The 17,332-nt window shown below is 37.0% G+C and overlaps 1 protein-coding gene across 2 annotated transcripts; it reads left to right on the top strand.

Annotated features, from left to right (window-relative positions):
• The first annotated feature begins 14,644 nt into the window (after positions 1 to 14,644).
• On the top strand, positions 14,645 to 17,332 carry LOC124314997 (F-box only protein 21-like). 2 transcript variants are annotated; one of them, XM_046780330.1, is made up of 8 exons: positions 14,645 to 14,939; positions 15,009 to 15,251; positions 15,338 to 15,731; positions 15,803 to 15,936; positions 16,007 to 16,310; positions 16,381 to 16,461; positions 16,525 to 16,759; positions 16,836 to 17,332. In XM_046780330.1, the coding sequence occupies exons 1-8, from the start codon at positions 14,779 to 14,781 to the stop codon at positions 17,006 to 17,008; spliced, it is 1,725 nt and encodes a 574-aa protein (XP_046636286.1). In that variant the 5' UTR covers positions 14,645 to 14,778; the 3' UTR covers positions 17,009 to 17,332. The 2 variants fall into 2 exon arrangements, with proteins under 2 accessions (XP_046636286.1, XP_046636285.1); XM_046780329.1 differs by having other exon boundaries at positions 16,004 to 16,310.

Genomic DNA, 17,332 nt, shown 5'->3' with positions numbered 1-17,332 from the left:
ACACGTAATTTTCTCATCTCTTTTGAAACTGCTATTTTAGTTTCCAACGTAGAAGCCGAATGCTTATAGGCTAAGTGTAGCTAATATGAGGCTATGGGCCAAGATTTTCCAAGCTGGGCCATAGAAGAAATTCAAACACTCGTCAGGGCGAAACTAAAGAACGAAGAACAAGAATACAGACAGTTATTGATCTTCTGCCTTGTAGAGATATAATCTTATCTTAGTGCAGTCACACGGGTATACACCCATGCTAATCCCCATACCATGCTATAATTTTACAAACATCCATAGACCATACAGATTGATGTGTTTTCTATGGAGCTAGGGGATTTCAACCCATAAGCAAAAGGCTCGTTCTTAATTTGTCTAGACTATCAGGTTGATTAATGGCATATCAAAACCAATTCCCTGTTATTTCATATGTCAGAGGGGCTTTCAACTCCCCACTAAGCATACGTCCATCATCTGTCGTTTCGATATCTCGCGACTTTTGCTGGACACGAACGAATTTCGAAGACGAAGAAAAGGCTAGCAAGAATTCTTCGTGACATGTCAATGTCATTCAGCGAAAAGAAGATTGTAGTCATGGTTCATACGACACTGATGCTATTAAATAATTTATCAATTTCCTATTTTTGAATCTACCAACGGCAGCAAATATCTGCCTCTGCATCAATACCTGTACTAAGTAGCGCTAATAAGTAAGTAGCTAATAATTAATGATTGTGTACGCATATTCCCGCAGACCCACCCACACAACACCAGCTACAACAGTCTTTTGACTTCTTACGTCACTTCGCCATACCCAGAGCCCCTAATTCACTCCATTCAAGATTTGTCCCATATGTTTCAAGCATCCGCATCGTGGTGGACTTAAAACAGGGTGTCGATGTTGCTCTTACGGTTCAACGCATTTATTATTATCGTGCAAGAATACTTTGATGCTCAATGTTAATTCGTCTTGTTATATAATTTCCAGAAAGGCATTTTTACAACGTCGAACGTATTCACAGAGATATGGAGATAATTCACGTTGCTCTACAATACAGACGTACGTGGACAGGTGGACTGGACCTAGTCAAGTCTGAGAATCACGTTTACATCAACGTAATAAACATAATGCTAGAAAATTATAAATTTTGTAATGGAATCAAAACAGAATTTTTTTGTCTCCTTTATGGAAGTCACGGAAAATGATTTTCGGACCACGAAAAAATTGATTTGCCTTTGGCAAAGGAGAAAGTACCGCCGTATATTCAGCGGTCATGGGCTTTGACTAAAATAACGGAGAACATCAACCTCGGGTTATTGATTATCACTGTATTATTAGTTTATTACCAAATTAAGTATAGAAAGAGATTGATTTCAAACAGGATTCTTTAAATGCGTAATTTTGGATTGTTGGATCTTTGGTCCAAGTGGTATCAGCCCAACCCTCAACAATTTCTGGACACAGCGGACAAGATGATGCGACAGAAACCATCGTCAGAAAAAGGTCCACCTCGATTGTCTCTTAAAAATTTAACCGGTGCATTTGTTGTTTTATTAATCGGATGCCACCTTGTCTCTTTTGTCGTATTTCTTGCTGAAAATATTCTATCGTTGTGTTTTAGAAAACCTTAACTGTTAGATGTTAAAAATGCTGTATTGCCAATCGATGGAAGGACGAAGAATAGTCAAAGAGTCGTGTATAGGCCTATATATTCTCTGTGTCCAAATGACGAATCATATTATGGATGCAAGTTACTCCGGTTCTTTTATATACTCTTATACCCGCTCATAACTTTTAGACGTTAAATATTATTCGTGTTTTAGTGTTGTTGCCGTCGGTGTATACGATGAGTTCTCGAGCATATAAGAAATTGTTTTCAGCAGTATTTTCTTGCTGTGCTCAAATCGTGAGATAGTAAATGTCCGGTAAATGTATCCAGTCATTTTTTTTAAATTGACTAACCAAAAATAAATCATGAAGTCGATTAATATATGTACAGTGCCTACATAAACGAAAAATATTTTGTGCGCACCAAAAAATTTGATTTCATGAAAATCTACTGAAACCAGCTGAATGTCAACACTCAACACTGCTGATGATGGAACCAGCATCGGCTATTGAAAGCGCTTTCAAATATTTAAAATTCCGCCTCTTTGAAATTGCGAGTCACGTTGTTTGAAGAAAATTATGGTATTTTGTCACGAAAATTGCTTGTATACAGTATAGCTATAAAATTAGTGTAACAGCCTGACGGGTTATTATTCTTTAAATATTGGAAACACGAAGAAACAATTAACTTTGGTAACCTAGACAACTTGAAAAGGGAAAGAAAATAACATGGCATAAGAACAAAAAGATGCGTAACCAGTGCGCACTGCTTCTGTCAACAAGCAGCCATCCAGTGTATAAAAAGACATTTCTTTATACATTAGTCAGTTGTAAGAGAGAAGTGCGTTAGCTTCCACATTGAGCATCTTTATAATTCACCCCATTGATCTAGGCTTGCTTATTACGCGCAGCCACAAATAAAAATCAACAATTAAACGTTTCAATATTTTCAGAAAACCTTTAAAACAAAGGAAATGCAAGATATTTCGTTTTTTTCTACACTGTCTAAATCTAAGATTTTCAGGACACGCCTAATGTTGCTGCTGGCTTTCTTGGTGAATTCTTTGTCACCATCAGAAGCGACATCATTGAATGGGAAGCATCTATCCGTTGCCCCGTCAAGCGTAAGAAAAATACTTGCCTATAATTCTGATTAAAAATATTTGCAATTCGTTTTCAAATCCCACGCAGTTTCCTGTTGCCATCACTGTAGAAAGAAATTCTTCGGGTCACGTTATTGCTATGGATGGAGTATCGCCACGCATGTTAGAATGGATGTCAGCTCGCTTTAATTTCTCGTATGTATATATTCACAAACACTATATAAGAGTTTCTGATCGATTTCTGATAAGAACATCCATTAATGCCGGATTAGCGCTTACTTAGTCATGGCTCATTGGGTAGAAATTCGGGTAAAATTTGTGTGTGTATTTTTAATTACAATTTTGCAGGTATTCGATATTCCATTTGAACAGAACTTCAATAGAAGGAATGAAAGATATTCCTGGATTCGCCTTCTATTTGGCGAATGGGGTAAGCACGTCTTTATACGTTAATTAATCTGACTTTCGATTTTATTTTCATTTTACGTTATTACACATCACACTATATTTTGGTGAATGTTTATTTCCTGATATACTCGTGAATGCACCAGCAATGCGACTTGGTAATGGGAGCTATGGGTATCACAACCACCCGGATAGTCTTGGTGGACTTTTCAACAGGTTATTTGTATTCGAGTGTTACATTCATGACTCCAATGCCGGATTCCATGAATAACATAGCCGCAGTCGTCAAACCTTTCCAACTTCCGGTAAAATAGATTTTTTTTTGTCAATCCTTCGAAAATTCTAACTCTACCAAACCAACAAAAAAAATATTTTAACTATAGTTTATTTGCGAATATGGTTTCACTAATCATTTCGATACTAAAACCGATTTGGTTGCCTACCCCCAGGTATGGATCGCAATTTTTTGCGTCTTCCCGTGCGTGTTTGCTGCGTTTTACTTTTCCCAACAGTTTTATCAGATGGTCATTAATGGGCGATTATTATCTACCTACTCTTCGTCCTTTCTATTTTACATTTTTGGTGTCCTTTTAAATCAAGGTATTGTGTGAATAATTAAATTCAGATCAGTTTTTGGAAGTAACATTTGGACATTTTTTTCCGTTTTTTTCCGGTTTCAAGGTTCCTATTGCCCCGAGAAAAAACTTTTCATTCGATGGATTGCGTCCGCCTGGTGTTTGGCGGCTTTCGTCTTAGTCACCACGTACAACAGCCTTTTGATTTCTTACGTCACCACTCCCAACTCCGAGCCTCTAATTCACTCCGTTCAAGATTTGTCCAATGCCTCAAAGATTCACGTCGTGGTGAACGCCGGTCAGGGCTTCGACGTTGCAATTTCGGTATTCAAAAAAATCATATTTCACGCTCGACACGTCGTGTGTGTAAATGTCTATCATGCGGTTCTCTATTATCTGTGTTCTGTTTAGAACGGAATTTTTCCCAACGGAAGCATTTACAATGATCTGAGAGATAAGTTACGGAATTATCCAAAGTCGCGGTGCCAAAACACCGAGACTTGTGTCGACCTGGTCAAGTCCGGCAATCACGTTTATATTAACGTATGTTACGTAAAATAAAGAATATACTTGAGCGAAAATAATGAAATTACGTAATGGGAAAACCTCAAACAGACTCTTTTGGCCACAATGGATGCCATGCAAAAAGATTTCAAGACTACGGGAAAATGTGATTTGGCTTTAGTCAAAGAAACAGAGTACTTACAGTACCCACCAAACTATTAGGTACACCCCCCTATTTTCAATGCATTCTTATGGCACTACGTGTCCTAGAAAAAATGCAATAACTCTTGAACCGCTTGGGCTAGATTTTTTTCCTTTTGGCCCTGAGTAGATCTAATGATGATCTACATTTTTTCTACACATGAAGTTGTCGTAGGATTAACCCCCACGGCGCTACGGTATCGTTCAGTTTATTAGGTACACCCGTTTTCCCCCCCATATGCGCCGTGTTAAATACGGCGTTTTCCAAAATTTACAAAAAATACTAAAAATCAAGCTAAAATCTTTTTCTTTGTGCCAAAAGATGCAGAATTCTTCACTCTATGCGAATATAAAGAATAATTTACAATCAAACCAACTCAGAGAACCCTTCCCTATACCTCAAAGTTTTCCACTTCAAAATTTGTACTTTTTTCAACAAACTTGCACTTTCGCCAGCAGAGGGCGCCCAATTTCGCCAAATTTTGAAGTGGAAAACTTTGAGGTATAGGGAAGGGTTCTCTGAGTTGGTTTGATTGTAAATTATTCTTTATATTCGCATAGAGTGAAGAATTCTGCATCTTTTGGCACAAAGAAAAAGATTTTAGCTTGATTTTTAGTATTTTTTGTAAATTTTGGAAAACGCCGTATTTAACACGGCGCATATGGGGGGAAAACGGGTGTACCTAATAAACTGAACGATACCGTAGCGCCGTGGGGGTTAATCCTACGACAACTTCATGTGTAGAAAAAATGTAGATCATCATTAGATCTACTCAGGGCCAAAAGGGAAAAAATCTAGCCCAAGCGGTTCAAGAGTTATTGCATTTTTTCTAGGACACGTAGTGCCATAAGAATGCATTGAAAATAGGGGGGTGTACCTAATAGTTTGGTGGGTACTGTATTACCGTGGACATGGGCTTTGGCCAAGAAAAGTGTTTACACGGAATACATAAACCGCGGGTTATTGATTATTATTATTATTATTATTAGCCTACTATTAGGGTTTATTAATAAAACTAATCAAACCGATATTAAGTAAAGAAACGACTGACCTAAAAACAGGATTCTTGAAATGCGGGCGGCTGGATTGATGGACATTTGGACCCAATGGTATCAACCGGATATTCGAAAATGTCTAACTGAAAAGGACAAGATAACAAAAAAAGTTTCAAGAAAAGAATCACCTCGATTGTCTCTAAAAAATTTGACTGGCGCTTTTGTTGTATTGCTAATCGGATACCTTGTCTCTTTTGTAGTATTTCTTGCTGAAAATGTCTTGTCGTATTGTAGAAACCTTAGAAAGTAAACTTAGGCCCTTCTACGTTTTTTTTTCAATTATCTTAAAATTTTTTTAAATTATCCTCAATAGTACTGATGAAAGTCAATGCAAGTTGTGATCGAGAGTTGAAGGAAATCGTATCTTGATTTTCTGAGGGAGTTCTGGCTGTGAATTAAACGGAAATCCATCGGAAATCGATTACACAATGTATAATTAAATGTTGGTTTGATTTTGTAACAATTATTTGTGGCCTCCAGCCTCCGTTGAGTGAATCAGCGAAAACATTTTCAGCACCTTTTGCTTTCCTCCGAATTTAGATTAAAAGGTTGTAGGATCTTATCAAGAAAGAGTTGATATGGTCATCTTAGCACATCTACACTACTCTTTGCACGGGTAGGAAAGTATTAGGCTATACGTTGAGTACAACAGCTGACACATTCTATGTGCCACACAGACGCACAGATAATAAATAAAAAAAGTGGATCATGAAATTGTCACAGTGCTCTCAAAAGTTTCGATGAAACCTTCCACAGCACAAGTATCGATTTATTGATTATGGCTCTGCTCCTATACCCACAGGTTGAAATTAATTATTCTACGTTTGAGTAATGATGGTGATCCGTGATCCGTGATACGTATAACTGAAAAGTGACTATAAGAAACCGTGAACAAGCCATTATTGTTACCGGGACAACAGCGATAAAGGCGGTTGGGTACCGTAAAAAACATACAGTATAGACCTTTCATTTTTTGTGTTAGTTTCAAAAAAATTCTATGTAATTTATGTCACTCCTACAGTCCTACACAGTTCGACGAATTCGATATTTTGATATTTTATTTATAGCCTATACGTTTATTAGATATAGGTCTTTTCATCTGTTTTTCTAGCCGCCCTACTAACACGGCCCATCCTCTTTATGTAAGATGTAGATAAATATGGGATGGATAGATCCAGGTCGCAATTGTGGGGCGGTAGTATAGCGTAGGTATAAATTTATTCGGATCTAGGATAGGATCAAATAAAGAATATTCATCGTAGATCCACCAGCGTATATTCATTAACATACTGATTGTACATCAAAGTAATATACTCGGGGGTATGATTTTGTTGTGATACCATTTGGTACATACACAGAATGTGCATCACAGTATAACCATATTAGGTACACAGTGGACGAAAAAGCTAAAAAATATCTCAATTTTCATTACTCCCAAACGTTTGTTCCTAAATTGTACGAACAGTTGGTCAAATGGTTAGAGAGGTGAGCTGCGGAATTGAAAGTCAGTAGTTCAAATCTCGGGGTAGACTTCTATCTTTTATTTTCTAACAGAAATCATATCCAAAGATGGATGTTATTTAAGGATACTGTGTATACACAAACCGGTATATTCAAGGGACATACAAATGGTACGTGCGGGGAAGGGGAAATAAGGATAAACATGAAGCATTCCATGGATATGCTGTTTGTATCTCCCTTATCCTTGGGAGTACGCTTCAGTCATATCCATGGTACATCGCTGTGTTAGTAGGGCGGCTTTCATACTCATGCGACTGGCATCGGCGCACACTGCAATCTGAGTTTTCTTTCCTATCCTGTAATAACAAAAGTACCAAGCTGATTAATTGATAACTACCGCTACCTAGTATCCTTAGGCTACTATGTTTGTTTTCTTTTGTTTTGTTTTTTATTTGGTTCTTGCCTTTGATACAACAACTACCTTTATAAATCCGATACTGCTGCCGATCCATCTAAGCTCTGAAGAAATTTTTCAATTTAATTGGCGGTGCATAAACCTGTCCCATCCGACTGAATGAATCACGCTTGGCGTGAATTACTCGGGTAGAATACGTGCGATGCGAGGCATATTTTATTATTTATAAGTATACGTTATACACTCAAAAAAACGAAGCAGAAATACATCGCGCATATTATAGCCAATACTATGTAGCCTATAGTGCCCACACGGATGAAAAATATTTTGTGCGCATAAACCGACCTAGAAAAAAAGGATATTCCATGAAAAAGGCTTGAACCAGTTGAATGTCAACTTTGATGGTGAAAACAGCATAGACTATTAAATGCGCTTTAAAATATTTAAAATGACATCTCTTGGAAAAAAGTGAGTCACGTTGAATGATGAAAATAACGGTATTTTGTCACGAATATTGCCTATACAGGTAGTACAGTAGCGATACCCTCAAATTTTTAAAAATTAGTGTGACGGGTTATTATTCTTTAAATGTTGGAAACATGAAGAAAAAATTAACTTATTGGTAACCAAGACAACTAAAAAAGGACAAAGTAAATAACATGGCATAGGAACAAAAAGATGCGTAGTTGCGTACCCAGTAATACGTACTCCTGCTTTTACACAGTATAACCTGAGTATAACAATCCGGTATATAAAAAGGCATTTTTTGTACACATTAGTCAGGTGTAAGAGAGAAGCGTAGCTGATTCCTAATCGAGCGCTCATCTTTAATCATCTCATTCATCTAGGCTTATTACGCGCAGCCACAAATAAAAATCAACAATTAAACGTTTCAATTTTTTCAGAAAACCTTTAAAACAAAGGAAATGCAAGATATTTCGTTTTTTTCTACACTGTCTAAATCTAAGATTTTCAGGACACGCCTAATGTTGCTGCTGGCTTTCTTGGTGAATTCTTTGTCACCATCAGAAGCGACATCATTGAATGGGAAGCATCTATCCGTTGCCCCGTCAAGCGTAAGAAAAATACTTGCCTATAATTCTGATTAAAAATATTTGCAATTCGTTTTCAAATCCCACGCAGTTTCCTGTTGCCATCACTGTAGAGAGAAATTCCTCGGGTCACGTCATTGCTATGGATGGAGTATCGTCGCACATGTTAGAATGGATGTCAGCTCGCTTTAATTTCTCGTACGTAGTTATAGACGAAAACGCTATAATAAGAATGTCTTATAAGAACATCCCTTAAGGCTGGATTAGCGCACAGTCATGGCTCCTCATCCAATCATGGCCAAAATTTGATGTGGATTTTCACTTGAAATTTTGCAGATATTCGATATTCCATTATTTGAACAAAACTTCAATCGAAGGAACGAAAGAAATTCCTGGATTTGCCTTCTATTTGGCAAATGGGGTAAGTGCCTCTATACGTATACTTTAATCTGAGTTTCGATTACATTTTTATTTTTACATGATTTCACATACTTGTATTTACTGGCACTTGTGAATATTCACCAGCAATGCGATTTGGTAATGGGAGCTATAGGAATCACAACCACACGGATAGTCTTGGTGGATCTTTCATCAGGTTATTTGTATTCGAGTGTTACATTTATGATCCCAATGCCGGATTCCATGAATAACATAGCCGCAGTCGTCAAACCTTTCCAACTTCCGGTAAAAATAGATTCGTTTTTTGTCAATCCGTCAACTCCCGAAAACCAATCCTATATAGAAGACAGATCATATGCTTAAAAAATAATTAAAAAGAAGTGTATAGCTGATTCGCGAGAATTAAAATGCTATTCATTGTGATGTACTTTAATTCCGATTTTGCTGCTCACCAGGTATGGATCGCAATTTTTTGCGTCTTTCCGTGCGTGTTTGCCGCGTTTTACTTTTCACAACAGTTTTATCAGATTGCAATTAATAATAAGCGATTATTATGTTCCTTCTTCTCGTTCTATTTATTTTACGTTTCTGGCGTCCTCTTAAATCAAGGTATTGTGTGTGTATAATAGGCCTACATATTAGTTTTTTGAAATTTTATTTTTGAAATTTTTCCCGATTAAAGGTTCGTATTTGTCCGACAAAAGGCTTTTCATTCGATGCATCGCATCTGCCTGGTGTTTGGCGGCTTTCGTTTTAGTCAGCAGCTACAACAGTCTTTTGATTTCTTACGTCACAACTCCCAACGCCGAGCCTTTAATTCGCTCCATTCAAGATTTGTCTAATGCCTCAAGGATTCACGTCGTGGTGAACGCCGGTCAGGGCTTCGACATTATTCTTTCGGTATAACAAAATCCAAATTTCGCGCTCGCAGCCTATACACATCGTGTGAGCAATGTTGAATACCGTACTGAGGTTATTTATCTGTTTTCTGTAGAACGGAATTTACCCCAACGGAAGCATTTATAAAGATTTGAGAGATAAGTTGTGGAATTATCCTAAGTCGCGGTGCCGCACCACAGAAACTTGTGTCGATTTGGTCAAGTCCGGCAATCACGTTTACATTAACGTATGTTACGTAAAATATTTGCCGTATAGATGAAAAATAATCAAATTACGTAATGGATCAAACAGACTCTTTTAGCCATAATGGATGCCATGCAAAAAGATTTCAAGACTACGGGAAAATGTGATTTGGCTTTGGTCAAAGAAACAGAATATTCATTACCGTGGACATGGGCTTTGGCCAAGAAAAGTGTTTACACGGAATACATAAACCGCGGGTTATTGTTTTTTTTATAATTATTTATTATTATTATTATTATTATATTTTATTATTAATAACAACAATTAAGTAAAGAAAACGAGTAAATGACTGACCTAAAAACAGGATTCTTGAGACGCGGGCGACTGGATTGATGGACATTTGGACCCAATGGTATCAACCGGATATCCGGCAGTGTCGAGCTGAAGAAGACAAAATAACAAAAAACGTTTCAAAAAATGCACCACCTCGATTGTCTCTAAAAAATTTGACTGGCGCTTTTGTTGTATTGCTAATCGGATACCTTATCTCTCTTGTCGCATTTCTTGCTGAAAATATTATGTCGTATTATAAAAACCTTTAATATTAGACGCACTTTTCCCCACGTCTTTGAAATAATTATAGACATATACTGATGAAAGTCGACGAAGGATTTGATTGGGAGTCGAAGGAAATCGTATCTTGATTCCAGAGAGCTCTGGCTGTCAATCAATCGGAAATTGATTAATACACAATGTATAATACTGTAGCGTTAAACAATATTGTTTATGGTCTCAAGCCTCCGTTGAGCGAAAGTATTTTACAGCACCTTTTACTTCCCTCCGAATTTAGATTAAATAAAAAGCTGTAGGATCTTATCCGCGCCACAAGAAAGAGTTAATACGGCCATCTCAGCTCATCTTGGGTACAGTACAATATTTTGCACGGGAATAAGAAGGAAAGTAGGCTACGTGGAGTATACATTTAAAAAAGTGGATCATGAAGTTTCCAGTGCTTTCAGAAGTTTTGATTAAGACTCCCAAGAATCAATTTAATGACATGGCTCTGCTTAAATACCTACAGGTTGAAATTTTTCTACGTTGGAACTATGATGGTGATCCGTGATATACATAACTGAAAAGTGACTCTAAGAAACCGTGAACAAGCCATTATTTTTACCGGGACAACAGCGATAAACGCGATTGAGCAACAAGCATGACCTTTCATTTTTTGTTTTAGTTTGAACTTTTTTTTGAATTTGTCACTCCTATGCCGTTCGACGAACTCGACATGTTCATATTTTTGTTGTACGTTAGATTACTTAGATAGTAATAGGTGGCCTTAGATCATCTGTTCCTCTGTTCCTTCTATAGCGCGGTTTTCAACTCACGCGACTGGCATCGCACTCTACAATTTGAGTATAGTTGTCTTTCGTATCCTGTAATACGAAAGTATCAAGCTGATTAATTGATAACTACCGCTACCCATCAGTGTCATTAGACTACTCAGTTATTCTTTTTGATTCAATTCCTCCACATCTACGGATCTGCCTTTATAGCCTGTGTAAATAGAATGCTGCTGCTGTTAATCCATCTGATACACTCTGAAGAAATTGTAAAATTTAATGCGCGGTGCATAAACCTGTCCCATCCGACTGAATGAATCACGCTTGGCGTGAATTACTCGGGTAGAATTCGTGCGATGCGAGGCATATTTTATTATTTATTAGAACCATACTGCGAGCAAGATTGATTGACAGTTCATAACTCTTTAAAATGTGCTTCCAGAAACACAGATCGGATTTCAAGATGTCAAAATTAGTATGCATGTTCGTAACGAATCGGAAACAGGAGCACCGAACATGTCATATACAAAAAGAACAACATGATTTCCTGAAGTCTATAGCCAAAGAATACACAGTATAGCCTTTTCAGTGTGGTAATCAAAGGTTTCAAAAGCATCTCCTAATGAAATCGTGTGTCACAAACCCAATCGGCTCTGCTCGAAGCAGTTCTGCCTGCACCTGGAACATCACACAAACGTTTGGTCCATATAGAAATATCAAAAGAGATCCTGAATATGCCCAGTCTTATCTCGCTTTTGCTAGCTCTGCTAATTGCGAATCATTTCGCAATGGCACGATCCTTCGAAATAATGAAAGGGAGGCATCTCCGCATTGCTACATCACCCGTAAGTTTTCATGTTTCACGTTCTCTTTTTTTTTCGAAAGTTAACAAGAATACCGTGCATCTGATTTCATTGATTCAGTTTCCAGTTGCTCTCGCAGTTGGGAGAAATTCTTCAGGTCATATCATTTCTATGGATGGCATTTCCCCCCGAATGTTAGACTGGCTGACAGTTCGCTACGGTTTTACGTAATAATCTTGAAATGGATCAACGCTAACTCTCAATATTTAATATTGGAATCTATCCTAACCTTATTTTTTATTTTGTATGTTCAGGTATTCCATTATGCAATTGAACAGAACTACATTCGACGGAACAAGTTCCTCTCCCGGACCGTACTTCTACTTGATAAACGGGGTAGGTTGTACCTGATGACTATGTATTATGGTTATCTTAATGCTGCACAACGACAACATGCTAATAAATTCGTTTTGTTGGAATATTTTATCAAATATGACCAGGAATGTGATTTGGTAATGGGGGCCATAGGCATGACAAATACCCGTCTCCCCGTCTTGGACTTTTCTCAAGGTTATTATTACACGGGAATTGCATTCATGATTCCAATGCCCGGTAATTCAAACAACGTAGCCGCTGTCGTCAAACCGTTTCAACTTCCGGTAAAATCTTAATTGCCAATATTTGATAGACACGCTCATTATCGAACGCAATGCGTGTCTTCCCGTTTTCCTCTTTTCTCTATAAACTTATTTTAAAGGTATGGATTGCCATTTTGACTATTCTTCCCTGCGTATTAGCGGCTCTTTATTTTTCAAATCGTTATCGTGAAATCTACTTAATTGAGCAACCATCTTCTTGGTTCTCGACTTTTTTTTTCTACGTCTTCGGAGTTCTCTTGAATCAAGGTAAAGAATGCTCGATAAGAAAACAGCAACTGCAACCAATCATGAATTTACTTCATAAATGTGTATATGACTTCGTTCAGAAATTGAGCCTGCCATTATTCGGCATCACCCAAATTACAAATACCACCGACATTTTCTATTTTTAAATTTTTCTTAAAATCTATTTAAAGGTGCATATTGTCCCGACCGAAGACTGTTCATTCGACTGATCGCCATCACTTGGTGTCTGGCAGCTTTTGTTTTAGTCAGCAGCTATAACAGTCTTCTCATTTCATACGTCACCTCGCCAAACGCCCAACCGCTAATTAATTCAATGGCAGATTTGCCAAATTCAAGTGTTGAGATTGTGGTGGACGCTGGACAGGCTATAGATTATGTTTTGTCGGTACGTTTCAATCATTCGCATACCAATCATACGCTTACTAGTATTTGCTATGATTTATATTAAAATGGGGAAAAACACAAGGTAAAAGTTTCTATGTTTTATGCTAAAACTCAGAATGCGGAAAATGGAATAAGCAAACATTTGGGAGATAAGTTTCGTAAGTATCTACCGAAGTCACGCTGCTTAAAAACACAGTCGTGTGTCGACCTGGTCAAGTCTGGCAATCACGTTTACATCGCCGTATATCTATATAAAATGAACCTGAAGATGAAGAACACAATTTTTACTATACAATTTTGAAAATCATTCAGGCTCTTCTTGTCGCACTGGATGCCATGAAAAATGATTTTCACACTACGGGAAAATGTGATCTGACTTTGGCAAGGCAAATGGAACCCGGAACCCCGGGAACTTGGGTTTTGACTAAGAACAGCCCTTACACGGAATACATAAGCAGAGGGTTATTGCTTAAATATTTTTATTTTTATCTTAAAAAAAAGAAAAAACAAAAAAAACAACAGAAATATCAGTTTTGTTCTACGTGTATGTTAAATTCATGAATATAATTGAAAATTTTTCACGCAGGATTCTTGAAATGTTTGCAAATGGATTACTGGACATTTGGACAAGATGGTACCAGCCCGATGTTCGACAGTGTCTAGACAAAGCGAACAAGATCATGCAACTGAAACCGTCCAAAAACAATCCACCTCAATTGTCTCTCACAAATTTGACAGGGGCTTTTGTCGTATTGTTAGTAGGATATCTCGTTACTTTTGCAGCATTCATTTCTGAACATTTGTTTTGGCATGCAAAATTGTTCTAGGGGCAATTGAATCTCATTTGTCAATCACAAAACATCCAACCCGTGCAGTTATTTTCTTATGTTAAGGGCTTTTGTAGCACAGGCTGAGCACAGGGCTGCAGCGCGATCAAATAACTAGATTTTAATCAAGAAGCTTTTGATGTATGTAGGGAAAAGATGTGCCCTCTAAGTATACGTAACACTAAAATATAAAATAGACGATTCACATAACTATGCACTAAATCGATTGATCCCTAATTATTCGCTGTTGTATCGTGATCGTGACTCAAGAAATAATTAGATACTTTAAAAAGTGTTGTGTAATTTTTTATTTAAAATTTTAAATAATCTTAATAAGATAAGATTCATGTAATTTGAATACGTTAAATTTTTCTGCAATTTTTAAAAGATATTGCTGAGTAAAAAATCGTATCATATTTATTCATTATTCGAATTCGAACTACTATTTAGCTCAGTAGATGGCTTAGCTATAGTTAAAAAACGGCCAGCAGATGGCGTGAAATCAGATTAGCCTCTTCGTGGCCTTTCTCAAAACCACATGCACATGCATTTGCTTTTGAACTGTTGACCTGTTGACTGAAATCATTGTGAATTCGTTATCGTAATAACTGTAAAAAAAATACGTATCATTATCCACCAAACGTATTAATCTGATTCCAACCATGGATCTTCTTTCGTTGCCAAACGAAATTTTGCTAAATCATGTATTTTCAAGAAGTTTTCTTACAATCACAGACTTGAATAATCTGATGAGGTCTTGCCATGGACTTAACAGCTTGATCCGACACTCTAACGACCTGTGGAGGAAGAAGTTCATTAACAGGTGAGTTTAATGACAGTAAAAAAGTACCTTGTTGAATGGAAATCATGTGAATTTTTGTCCCTCGCAAAGGTGGGGCAAGAATTGCTACAAACAAGAGGAGAAAAATGAAGTTATATGGATGAAGATGGTTGCTCTTCGACTTAATCTGGCTCAAGAGGTTAAAGAGACTGTAGGAATGATGTCATCAGTATGCTATCCATTAGGAGAAACGGCATTACCAATGGGTCCAGTAAACAAATGGATAATTTCGGCCCATCCCATTCCAAATTTTGTTGAAGCTGAACTTTGTCAGCTATTGTCCAAGTCTGGAATGTAAGTTTCATTTATTTTGTATTGTTAAATTTTGAAAATTAAAATTACCTTAAATTAAATTTTATTTGCTATTTCAACAAAATTAGGAATGATAATTTGGCATTGAATTACTATGCCAAAGCCTTGTCAGAGAGTTTTTGGATGAAGAAGCTTGACCAACAATGGAAAGATTATTTGTCTCAACCAGAATGTCAAAATTCACTTTTAGGGGGAGCTGTGTTATTCTCTCAATGCATTCAAGGAAATTACCTGTGTTCCAGTAATGTTGAACCATTAATGAAGATCACAACTGAAAGAGTGAAGCAACTTGTCGCTGAAATGGGGAATAGTGCACTTGCACTAAAAACATATCCTGCTAGCTCCATGAGGAATGCCAAGAAGATATTATTAACTATAAATAAAGTCATGTTTGAGGAAATGGGTTTTAGCTGTTCAAAAGAAAATGAAGATTGGTTCTTCATCAATTATCAAATTGAAAAGGTATTATATACATTTAGCTACTTTGATTTGAAGATATTGTCTTAAGTATTGTTGGATTTTTTTCTTTCTAGGTACTTGAAAACAGGACAGGGTCCGCAATTTTAATAAGTATCGTATACCAAGAAGTGGCAAGGATGATGGGCCTGCGATGTGAGCCGATCGACTGTGGTGGTCAAATACTTCTTAGATTTCGAGAATGTTGCGAGTAAAAAAAGAAGAAAATGTAAATTATGTTCTCCTGTTTTCTAATTTTATTTAATTTTTATCACTAGAAGGAATGTGGATTCGAACTACTATTTGATTGACGTCCGTGAAGGCGGTTCTTTAATTCCCAGCACTCCTGCCATTATGGGTCAACCAGTTGTTTCTGCCGAATGCATTTTTCAACGGATTTTGAAAGCACCGATTACTACTTATCAGGAATTCTTCGATGATTTTGATTTTCTCGAAAAGAATTCGCTTAAGTTCTTCCGATTGGCCAGCGTCATTTCACCCCGAGTTACTCGATTTGTTCTGGACTACGGGAAGCTCTCCGCCTCTTTTGGCATCCATTTGGATGATGCTATTCAGTTACTTCAGGTATTTTCCTTCGATAAATAATAACTGTTATTTATGCGAGTGACTGTTCTTTATTTTTATTGATATCTAGTCTGCAGGCCTTCACGGTGATCCAGTGATGGCCGATTGCATAACAAAGCAACGCGAACAATATGCTGAAATTTCGCTTGCTGTGAGATTCTACTGTAACTTCAGAATAACGATATTTTAGCTTTATTTATCTTTGTTTTGTCAGAAAATTGTTTGTCCTCGGTTACCATCGATCAAGTACGCAGTTGGCCTTGTATGTATGTACAGCTACATAGCATGCGGATTTAAGAAAAGTCAACCTTGTGTCATTGTTTCCTGGGATGCCAAGTTTCAGAAATCAGAAGAGTGGTTGACTTGGCCGTCCACTAAAAACCTTGATCAGCCGTATTATCGCATACTAGGTCCAAAAATTGAATACGGCAAGTTGTATGTAGCTCAAGGTAATAGAATCAAGTTTTTTACTGCATATTTCGAAAGGTTTATAATTCGTCCCCTAATTTTTGTTTTATATTTAAGAGACTTTGGAGCTTCATCCTGTCGGTGTTGCAATCCAACATGAAGAACTATGCATTCACTTTGAACGATTTGACGGCCGCAGATATTTACCAAACACAGAGAAGAAGGCGCAATACCCAGAGGACGAGGATGTCGCGATCTCATTGATTAAGAGTTTAGACGACCAAAATTAATTGTACGTATAAGTGATTGGGAAATGTCAGTATTTTATCACGTCTAAGGAAGCCTTTGATTATCCCGCCAGTTTTTATTTTAGATCAGATTGTCATTGTGCGCTTTTATCTCTGTTTTACACTTTTAAGGTTGAACTGGTCAGTAACTATTATTAGGGTGAGTGCGTTTCAGTAAAATTCCAAATGAATCTAGTCTAGAAATTTACAACTAAATATTAGTAACTTAGTAAAACCTACTTTGTAAAAAATAATGTATTCTTCTGGTATTTGTTTCTCTTTATCCTAACTACATGAGTTGGTGGAAAAATAAAATTGTTTAATTAA

The sequence above is a fragment of the Daphnia pulicaria genome, chromosome 10, assembly GCF_021234035.1.
Source record: "Daphnia pulicaria isolate SC F1-1A chromosome 10, SC_F0-13Bv2, whole genome shotgun sequence".
NCBI classification, from domain to species: Eukaryota; Metazoa; Arthropoda; class Branchiopoda; order Diplostraca; family Daphniidae; genus Daphnia; species Daphnia pulicaria.
This window is presented reverse-complemented; position numbering and strand designations above follow the sequence as displayed.

What these genes read in the sequence shown, in the direction of transcription:
- LOC124314997 (XM_046780329.1), top strand. Translation starts at nt 14,779, where the DNA reads ATGGATCTTCTTTCGTTGCCAAACGAAATTTTGCTAAATCATGTATTT. An exon ending in CTATTGTCCAAGTCTGGAAT is followed by an intron (nt 15,252 to 15,337) that starts GTAAGTTTCATT and finishes CAACAAAATTAG; the next exon opens with GAATGATAATTTGGCATTGA. An exon ending in TCAATTATCAAATTGAAAAG is followed by an intron (nt 15,732 to 15,802) that starts GTATTATATACA and finishes TTTTCTTTCTAG; the next exon opens with GTACTTGAAAACAGGACAGG.